At 38.2% G+C, this 10,928-nt stretch overlaps 1 protein-coding gene across 3 annotated transcripts; it reads right to left on the bottom strand.

The window, feature by feature from the left end:
- Positions 1 to 6,347: 6,347 nt before the first annotated feature.
- LOC106418741 (protein RGF1 INDUCIBLE TRANSCRIPTION FACTOR 1) lies at positions 6,348 to 10,347 on the bottom strand. 3 transcript variants are annotated; one of them, XM_013859497.3, is made up of 4 exons: positions 8,765 to 10,347; positions 8,283 to 8,474; positions 7,946 to 8,161; positions 6,348 to 6,918 (listed from the first exon to the last, which is right to left on the bottom strand). In XM_013859497.3, exons 1-4 carry the CDS (start codon positions 8,765 to 8,767, stop codon positions 6,670 to 6,672), a joined length of 660 nt encoding a protein of 219 aa, XP_013714951.2. In that variant the 5' UTR covers positions 8,768 to 10,347; the 3' UTR covers positions 6,348 to 6,669. The 3 variants fall into 3 exon arrangements, with proteins under 3 accessions (XP_013714951.2, XP_048621455.1, XP_013714950.2); XM_048765498.1 differs by having other exon boundaries at positions 8,780 to 8,911; XM_013859496.3 differs by lacking the exon at positions 8,765 to 10,347 and adding an exon at positions 8,596 to 8,653.
- Positions 10,348 to 10,928: the final 581 nt, after the last annotated feature.

Raw genomic sequence — 10,928 nt, 5'->3', positions numbered from 1 at the left:
ACAAGATCTATGATGAGTGAATCGCAGTGAGGTTGATCGATTCCGCTGGCTTCGTCTCTCGTGAAAGTTATCGAGTTGTTTTTACCATCTCCGAGAGGAGACCACATAGGCCAGTTTGCACTTGATTCGGCCTTTCGCTGGTAAGCCTTGATGGCCAAGACCGTGTCATTGCAATACTGCGATCCTCCGATGATCATGTTGACTCTGCGACGATTGTTATCGTTTCCTTTGTCATTCGGTCTTCTTCTGCGCTTATCCCTCGATTGGTTTCTTTGAGGGGAATTCTCCGCGGGCGGATTCCTGTCCGTTTTTGGAGGGCTATCAGTCTCGAGGATGATATCTTTTAAGCTGGTTACTTCGGAGAGCTCTCCAGCTAGTAGCTTCGCGGCCAATCTCGCTCCCAGGACTTTGCAGTTTGTCGTGGAGTGCCCTCGGGTCTATTGGAACTTGCAAAAGGTGTTTTCGTTGTATCCCTGATTGCGAGTCCACGTATTACCCGTGGTTCGGCCTTGATCCTAATTGATCGCGTAGTTATGCGCCCCTTGGAGTTCTTCCCCCTCATGATGGACGTACTTATCGTTACAAGAGCTTTTCTTTTTCGTCCTTAGGTCTACATCTTTCGAGGACGGCTTTGTCGGTTTATGCTTCTGCAACAAAATTTTTGTTTCCTCTTCGATTATGATGTTGTCTGTTGTCTTGTGGAGGGCGTATTGGATCGTCTGTGGTTTGTCAAAGATTATCCATTTTCTGAATTTCGACTTGACCAGAGCGTTTTTCTGAGTGCGTCTATGGCCACCTTGTCGCTTATCCCGCTAACCCTTGACATAACAAGCTTGAACCGGCTTATGAACTCGCGGAGGGGTTCGTCTTCCCTCTGGGACAGACTCCACAGGTCGACATCGGATGTTTCCCATCTATGAACCTAGAGTATTGTTTGAAAAATTCTGACGCGAGCTGTCGGAAACTTCCGATGGAGTTTCCCTTAAGGCGTGCGAACCATTCGAGCGCCGCTCCTTCCAGATTTTCGACGAACAGACGGCAGTAGCTGGCGTCCTTTTCGCTATCCTTCAGTCTGGCCCTTCCCATCGTGATGTGGAAAGCCTGAAGGTACGCTTTAGGATCAGTCGTACCATCGTACTTTGGTACTTTGATTTTCCTGGGTCAGATACCTTCGTATCATAGATGCGAGCGGTGAAGGGTGTCTTCCGAGCCCCCTCGAGCAGTCTGTCAATCTCTGGGGCAGCGCTGGTAGCGTGATGGATCTGGGATTTCATGGCCCTTACTTCCGCTGCAGTTTTGGTTATGTAGTTGCGAAGGTCGCGTATGTCCGATTTCTCGCCAGCAGATTTTCGAGCTTGTCGGCGTTTGCTGTGAGTAATCTCGGCCAGCTCCTCCTGTTTGATCCAGTTTAGGTTTTCCTCCTCTTCCGTCATTGATTTTTCGAAAGGGGAGCCCTCCCAAGCCGATCGGCTTCTGGTTCTTCTTGGATGTCTGCCAGCGTCCTCCTCGGTATCGTTGGAATAGATAAAGTAAGAGATTGTGGAATTCCAATACAAAGCTCTGAAAGAGTCTTGATCTTCTCTCCAAGCTATAAAGCTTCTAAAATAAATATGTCTTCTAAAATATCTTAGCCTAAACAATGGCTCAAAACTATAAATACTAGGTATAAAATCGGCCAGGGATAATCTTGTAATTTGTGAAAACTTTTGAACCAAGCCCAATTTATTGAAATAAAGTCTGTCTATCTCGCTTGGGTGTATAACGCCACTAAAGATAGTATTAATCGACACTCCTTCTATATCTCTATTTTGAATTCTTTGATTAGAAACGAGTTTCTTCATTTTTTAATCTCACAATGCTCAAATACATACATGTACCTGAACATACTCTAAAGTAGACTCCAAAAGCATATAATATATTCTAAAATAGACTTCAAACATATATAATAGACTCTAAAAATGACTTACACAATGGCTAAAAACTGGTAAAATCTATAGTATATCAACTCCCCCAGACTTACCTTTTGCTTGCCTTCAGCAAAACATAAAATATTCATGGGAAAGAGGTTTGAAAATAACAGCAATTCACATATATTTAAAACTACTACTTTCACCTCTGCACTGTGGCAACTTGCAAGCCACATTGAATCAATGTCAACGTATGAGGCACTTCCTTGTACTAATCTCTAGGTTAGCAATTATACCATCCAGCCCACAACTAAACTAATAGCGTCTGATATACCTCTCTACTGATCTCATTTCTGTAATAAAAGTGTAGGCTAAATTTTGGGAGTATCGATCACTGAACACATTTACTCTTACTCAGGAAAGTATTTGAACACACGGTCATTATTCTCTGATCTCTTTCCTCTCTCTTCTCTGAATCTTTTTCCATTCTTTTTTCTTATTCTTGATGAACAGTTTGTTTGTGTCCATCTTTTTTTTCCTTTGTCAGCTCTGCAAAGTGTAGGCGAATAATGGGGTCATAGAAAATTTTCCTACCCCTTGCTTCCAGATTTGTGTAATCATTCCATTGAAGTAGAATAATGGGGTCACTGAAACTTTTCCTATCCCTATAATCTCAAGAAATCATCTCAGTCTTTTCTTTTCTTAGATGTCGAAGAGAGGTGAGAGGAAACCAGAAACACACAGCCTTTTACCTTCCAGACTTGCACGAGAAATCCGATCCAGTGTATAACAAGCCCCAAAACAAGCAATTATTGTTGATTAAGGTTGGAAGTCAGCTTTGGTTCCTTCAGACATTCTCAGCAAGCATGGATGTTACTGGCAGTTGATCCACTTTGGTGTTTCCATTCCGTACACCATGCATTAAGTAAATCTTAGAGGGTGTTAAAGAGTGGTTAGATAGTAATTAAAATTGAAAAAGTTTATCATCCCCAACAGAATCTATTTTGAGTCAATAAAACAATAAAACTGACACTTTATATTAATATAAAATACAATATCAGTAACTACTTCCCCTATACTTAAACATTGTCTCAATTGTTATGCAGTCTAAGACTAGTGAACAAAATAAATCATAAGTAAAAATTTAACAAGGAAAAACGGACTAGTGGCGATTGATATAATAGATGTGAGTTTCAATCGACACAGTAAAGTGGCGATCGATACTTGTTATGCATTGTCGATCGACATTGATCAGTTGTCGGTCGATGTTTGCTCAGACTCGTCTTCCTTGGATCATTTTATTTTATTTATTTTTAGCCTGAAATAAAATAAATATGAAAATCGGTAATAAATGAAATTAAAACATAATTTAAAACTTATGAATGGGTTGCCTCCCATTCAACACTTGTTTATAGTCTTTAGCTTGACATTTTGGAGGTTTTGGCTAGTATGGAAGTAAATGAGTACTTATTGGGAAAAAAGTCTCAACATCTTCTTTGCTCATCTCGAACCAGATACCAACAAAGCTTTTCATGCCTTCTTCTCCTCTGTATGTTCTTGCTACCTCTGGATAATAGCATGATCCACTTCCAGTTCCAGTTCCTCCATGAATTTTCTAAACCATCCAATATTGTTGTTGAGAGGGTAATAAGTTGCATCCAACTTTCTATAGAAGTCATCAAACATCCTCTCTTGGGCTATAACAACTTCAGTAACCATCTCTTCAACTTGATCTCTCCTATATGTTGCAGGTTCTGGCTGACAAAGAGAGGGTTAGGAAGTTCTCTGGGCTTCTTCAATCCTTCATACTTTGGTAAACTCAAATATTGACTTCCCACACTGGCAGCTTGTTCAAGGATTGATGTCATATCAGCCTTTGACTTATTGATGATCCTTCCATCAATACCTCGTGCATTCCCCTATTGGTCTCTGTAAACACCATACTCATCTGGTGCCATGACACGTATCTGTCCTCTGAGAATAGCTCTAGGAGGAGTGGCGGTTTCTAGCGTTAAAGCTTCATGAAATTCTGGAATCGCGAGAGTGTCGACCGATGCTGGTTGAGTGTCGATCGCCAATTTATCGCCATCTTAATTCTCACGACCATAATCAGAATAAATTGTTGCCGCAAATCATGGATCATCACCCAACTCAATGTAGGACGTGTGCCCTTTTATCACTGGAACATGGTCATAGAATTCATTCTTATCTATGAGTGTCAGACACAACTTATTCGTTTGCATTTCACAAACAGCTTCTACATTAGCCATAAAGGCTCACCAAATCAGTAAGGAAGAATTCAAGTCCATCTGAATATCCATAACATGAAAATTCACTGGAACTAAGGCATTGCCGATATTCATTTGAAGATTTCTGATAATTCTTCATGAATCCACCTTAATCCACAAAAGTGAATGAATCACCAAAAGGTTTTATCTTAAAACTTAGCTGATTAGCCATCATCATAGGCATAATGCTTACCGAAGAATCCGTATTGCATATTGCATTCAGATAGCTGTGACCTTCAACCATGCATAAAACTACGAACTTTTCAGTGTCACTTATCTTCGTCAGTGTAATCCTCCGCATCATCTTGTCTCTAAACTGATGGAACATACCCTTGATGTCCTCTTTTTTCTCTCTCCTCTCTATGAAAAACACCCAAAGCCTATAGGTGTAGTAAACCTCATAGAATGGTTCATCTTCAGGGATCTTTAGTACCCTTTTGGTAGAATTATCCATCTTTTTACATGTTGTTTGTCTCCTTAGATACTTAGGAACTTTGATCTTTTTTCTTTCTTTTCCCAATAGAAATCTGTCCCCTAGTATAGCCTGATGAATGATAATAGGCTCTGGTGCATCATACTCTGGAGAACGTTAATCAAAATTTGATTGTTGATTGATGTCAACCGTTGCTCTCGCTTCTGTCTAAGATGGGTGTCGATCAACATAAAGTCGGTGTCGATCAATGCTTGACAATTGTATACGGTAAGGCAATAGGGTGTCGATCGACGTCTGCGTAGTGTCGATCGATGCTTGCCATCTCACAAGAACCACATATTCTTCAAGGGTGTCGATCGGTGCTCCTCTGATGGTGTCAAACGACACCAGTGTGTGCTGCCAAACGACATGAAACTTTCGACTTGACGGTCCCCTTATTGGAGCTTCCCATGTTTCACTACTCGCCAGAATTCATCATCTATGATGGCACTCATGTGGTGCTTCTGTCCAGACTTACCTTTTCTTTTAATTGTCGCTTCATGTCTCCTCACAATTTCACTAGTCTGAACCACCTGAGTTTTCCAACTTTTTTACATAGGTGTTGAGGGCTTCAAACTTATCATTCAGATTGGTGTATACATCATCTATCTTCCCATTAAATTCTACAACCAATTTCCGTTGTCCCTCAAGAACTTGATCAAGTATTGATTTCATTTTGCTTCTTGAGTTTTTGGTGTAGGATTCTGATAAGAAAATGTTCCATAGTTTATGTTTGTTGTTGTTGTTGAATGGTTTTTGGTACTGCAAACCCTGATTGTAATTTCAAAATATAAAAGTTCTTGGGATCATCACTAAAGCTTCAAAAAATGTGTAGCAAAAAAAAGAGTAAAACTTCAACAAAGAAAGATTAACACTCAAGTTTCAAAATCTGGAACAACTTTCCGTTTTATTAAAATAAATGTTCTATAAAAAATTTCTTTACAAAGGTATTCTCTGTGTGTTTAAATTAGATGTTGTTCTAGGTGACTTGCACATCAATTATAAAAATAGTTAAAAGTTAGTATTTCTTTTATTTAATTATTAATTTTTTTTTCTAACTCATTTAAAATTAAAGAGATAAATTAGTGACAAAAATTGAATTGAAATCCTATAACAAAATTTTCTTATTACACTTAATATAAAACCGAATGAGTATTGCCTAACAATAAGAAATTATAAACTTCAAAAGTATTAACTGAATTTATTGAACTGTTATAACCACAATAAAAAACGCATTTATGATAAAAAAAATTAATTTTTTTTACTATATGTGGAAACATCAGAAAATTTATCTTGAAAAACAAAGGTAATACATACAAATACAATTCTTTTCTACCTAACTAGAAAAACTAAAGTCAATCTTCAATGTACATGTATTGGTTTTCTATGCATCTGTACTGTATTTCTTTTCTTCAAATGTCAAAATATCAGATATTATATTACTAAAAATCAGATACTTTTAATAATGGCAACTTTTAAAACTAGGAAGAGGATTCCATGGTGGAAGAAAACTAAGAGGATCAAGTGAAGTTACTCTCTTTTTATTCTTGGGTCTCTTCAATGAATCATTCAGCTATGCACACACTTTTAGTCTTTTAAGAAGATATAAATTGATATCATAATTTTAGAAACAAATAAATGAGATACTAAGAACAAAAGACAAGAAACAAGTACATCGAATGTTAAAAATGCCTTTATTTCATTCACATTTGCATTGTATCACATACTTTTATTACCTATTATTTTGATCCACACACAGTATTATTTACATATTAACCTTTCAACCCAAAATGTACAGGCAAACGTATTTCCCGTACATATTCATGCTTCATCCTGTTATCTTTCCCACTTTTTTACCCTTTCATATCTACTATTTCACAATATCATGTTAAGCTTTTCTTTATACATTCCTCTACACCACACTACGTATACACACACACACACATACCCCACAAACCACTGGTGATTGTTATTAGCATTTAGACTATACATTACCATCTTATTAGTATTCTATGATTAGTCCTCCAAAAGGAGCACGATGCGGAATTCCCTTCCTTCGTTTTACAATTCGGCCATTTACGGCCGATAGAGGCGGTGTTGATGGCGTGAAACTATTGTTATTAATCATGTCACTATTCTTCTTGAGCCTGCCGTTACTGGTGGTAGTACTGCTATACGAATCATCAGAATCTGAAAGATTGTTTGTCGAATCCTTTCTTTTTTTGTCGAAATTCTTCGAGGTTCCAGAGATCTAGTAAAAAAAAGATAAAATAAATTTATCGGGAATGTAAATATTAGAGTTATCTTAAAAAATATCTTCTGTAGACAAGTTGTAAAGATGTTGAAAGCCATGAAAAACGTATGCAAATGAAAAGACCTTTCAATTGAGAGATTGCTTAATGTCGAAGCTTTTAATTGACTTGGAATATTCAACCCAAGTGCTTTTATCTAATTTTTTCAAACTTCACAATTTCTTGGAGTTGCTATGATTGCCATCCCCACCCCCCACCCCCCACCCCATTTTCTCGCCAACCCAATAATAAAATCTTTTTTCTCAATTCCCATCAAACAGTGATTAAAGAATTAAAGACGTTTATTTTTTATCAATTATTTTTTGTCGACACGAGCCGATAGTCCTTTAAAAGCATTTTTAACCCATAAACCCATTTGAACCAATAGCACACCATCACAGGACCCACGAAACAGAACAGATGATTAATTTAGCGTTTTTGGCAACGTTTCTTCCTCTCTTACCGGTGAGACCCACCCCTAAACAACCCTTTAGACGCTCCCATTAATGGTGCTAACCCTTTAGAAGGAAAGCTTCACTTAGGAAGCCTGGAGGGGCGAACACCTAATGCCAAGGTGCTTAAGATACTCTCCTAGCCACTAGACTAAGACCTTCCCGGCTATTTTTTTATCAATTATAAATAGTAGTTAGCTTGATGTTAAAAAAAAAAGGAGTTAGCTTACCTATTCGGTGAATAGTCGATGTTTGAGATTATACTTTTTAAGCTCAAAGTAGTCAACTCTTTTGTTTCCCCCATTTTTCATGAGAAAATAATAATATATATTTTTAAATCACTAAATAATTTTTTCTTTCAATAATATTAATTTTTAAATTATATAATCATTTTTGAATTATAAATACAAATTATTTCAAATTTCAGTTTGAATACAATTTTTATCTCTTTTGAATGTGTGTTTTCACCCATTTTCACTGTATTTTGTTCACTTTCTCGAGAAAATAAACATAAAACTTTTTTTTTCCGTTATACCTTGCAACCAAGAGAGCAGAATCTGAAGGAATCGACGAGGCTGCGATAACAGACTTGGCAGGTGTTGACAACACCTTTGCCTGGTCGAGGCTGAGGTCTCTCGTTCAAGAAGACAACCTTAGCACTGTTAATCACATATGTCTGAACTCCTGTTATGTCCAGAAATTTCTGAATCTCCGATACTCTTATCACATCGTGATATGATGATCTCCTTATCTGTAAGTTTAATCAACATACAAAGGTCAGAATCACCAACGATGATCTGTTTTTCTCTTTCTCTCTCAGTAAAAAAACCATATAAACTTTATGGTTTCAAAGAAAGTAAAAAAAGAGGAACCTGAATGGCGTGATGATCCTTGTGGAAAGAGAGGCAGAAAGAACAGAGAGGACCATTGGTACAATCTAAACAGTACATATTACACTCACTCTTGTGTGAATCTGCGTGTAATTTGCATTGTACAAAGAACTTCTCTTGAAGCAGAGGTTTAAGCCATGGAGGCCAACTCTTGCTGTTTTCTTCCTCAGATCCCTGTTATCAAAAATAATCTCAAGAGGATCAGAATCAAATATACCAGAAAATATTCTTATTGGAAGAGAGTACAAATACATAATCAATTTGGGTGAAAAGATTCGAAGTTATGTGAAAGAACCAATTTGGGGAAAATAAGATTATCAGAGCTGATAAAATGAGAGCACTTGATGAAATTTGAAACGATCTCTGAAGTAAAATGAAACAGAGCATTTATACCCAAATTGAAGAGAGCCCATTTGAGGAAATAAACTGAAACCTTTCTATTTATGGACTACTATTATTATTACCATGATTTCTCTTACACTAGCTTGTTGATTCTCTTCGATCGCCAGTTTTAGTGAGAGAAACAGAATGAGAGAGAGAGAGAGAGAGTTGTAGAAACAGAGCAAAGGAGAAAGACATGCGCGTGTAGAAACAAGAACGAAGAGGCGTTCTTATCCGCACAAAAGTCGACTACTACCGAACCTAAACCCGAAGCTGAGATATTGCTTATGGTAAGGAGTGTTCAATGAACCAAACCCAGCCTCCCACTTTCCTACTTTCTACTTCTTTTTATATTTATTATTGTTACATTTCCACTAAAAAGATGTTCACTAGTATCTTATCGAAGTTCAAGTATAATCTTTTTCTTTTTCAGACTGAAACAACATTAATGAAAGAAATTCGGGATAAACCGATATAAAGCCTTGGTTTGAGTTACATATTGGTGGGAACCTTTCCCTTACTTTCCCGTCTCTCTCATCTCTCTCAACAAAAGAAAATCCTAATTTGATGTGTACGGCGGTCGGCGGCTGTTCTTCATCGCCGTCAACCTTCACTTTTTATGTTTGTTTTGCTCATTTCCCTCATGTATTCTTCCCTCTCCGACATGCGTGCAGTTCTGAGCCGTCTGGGATCTTTGCCGAATGGTTCGATCTTGAGCTTCTTTCGAAATGCGGCGAGGAGGGAGTCGTATCTCTGTGCTCAACGACGGATCTACCTTCGTTTGGTGTTTGGAGGTGCTTCCTTCCGTCTGCTCCTCGATTTTGGGTCCATGTAGCGGCGAACCTCTAGGAGAGCTCGGCGGTTTCTGCTGCCTCGTCGGGTCATAGGCTGGTTCTCTATTTGTGGACGATGGAGCCAAGACAAGATCTGCTGGTTAGTCACCAGGATCTGCTAGGGTTTGTAGAGTAAGGGTTGAGTCCGTTGATGGCAAAGCTAACTGGGAGATGGCGGTTCTTCTCGGGTTATCTCTTGTCCGGCGCAGGATCACCTTGACCAGTTGAAGGAGGGGAGTACATGGTGGCTCAGACTTGTGAAACGACAGAGCCATGAAGTCGACGTAGTAGTTACAGATTCGGGAATCAGATCTTCCGTGGAAACCGACGTTTGTTGGCCGCGGGACACCTCCGAGGTGGGGGCTCTAACGGTACACCGTCAAAGAAGCTTGTGATGGAATTGGACACCCTGGTGTGGTGATGTCATGAACAACCAGATCTGCCCTTGCCGATGTCAAGTCGAAGTAGGAGGTCTTCGGCTTCCACTGTCTTCTTCCCATGCCTGAATTCTTTTCTGCTTTGTAATCTATTTCAAATGGCTTTGTTAATTTTCCTTGTAACCTAGCTTCACCGTCGATTTCCGGTTAACCGGCGTGAATCCGATCCCTTTCAGGGTAGTTTAAATATATAATATTTAAATTAAAAAGCCTTGGTTTTAAATGTCGTGCGGCGATAGGAAGAGAGGAGGTAGTCACATAGGGCCAAAAGCTATGGTGAAGTGCCTTGTGTATTCAACAAAAAGTAACCAAAAACCATATATGTATATATATTACGGTAACATTAGAGTACTGATGTAAGAAACATAAAACACCAAATCCATTATAATAAAATGCAAAGGTTCATAACATAATAGCTAAACACCAACTGAAAATGCCATATGAAAACACCAAATTCAAAAGCAAGTGAAAACACAAATAAGTGAAATCAGTGTCGGTTTTATGGGTGTGTTGAGAGTGCACAAGCATAGGGCTCCACTATTTTATTGAAGATCTTTTACTATTTTTGAGCCCAAAATTTGAAAGTTTTTGTGAATTAAGGTTCAGTTTTCACAATGACTCAAATTAATTTAAGGAATATTTTATTATAGCACATGGCCTAATTATATTGTGAGCGAGGCCTGCATGAAACCCTACTCAGATTTAGGTTATTATCTAAGAGAAGAATTATGATTGTTGGGGTTGTATCTTATGGTTAGTGGGATTGTGGATACCCTCCTCTCCACGGGTAGTACATGAAAAGAATATATACTCTTTGATACACTAAGTATACTTCTAAACCGGTTTGAATGAAAAAGTTAAATGTACAGTTTTGAAACAAACCTATTGGTTTGTGTACTGGTAACAAAGCGGCGCCATTAGCGCTTTAGGAAAAGCACTAAAGCAAGGAAAAGCGAGGACTTTTTGTACCTCGCCTG

Source organism: Brassica napus, chromosome C8 (genome assembly GCF_020379485.1).
Source record: "Brassica napus cultivar Da-Ae chromosome C8, Da-Ae, whole genome shotgun sequence".
NCBI lineage: Eukaryota > Viridiplantae > Streptophyta > Magnoliopsida > Brassicales > Brassicaceae > Brassica > Brassica napus.
This window is presented reverse-complemented; position numbering and strand designations above follow the sequence as displayed.

Bases quoted from the DNA above. Each gene is read 5' to 3' on its own strand.
- LOC106418741 (XM_013859497.3), bottom strand. The intron at 8,162-8,282 runs GTTCCTCTTTTT...TTAAACTTACAG, and splicing joins AGGATCATCACGCCATTCAG to ATAAGGAGATCATCATATCA. The intron at 6,919-7,945 runs GTATAACGGAAA...TTTTTTTACTAG, and splicing joins TCTGCTCTCTTGGTTGCAAG to ATCTCTGGAACCTCGAAGAA.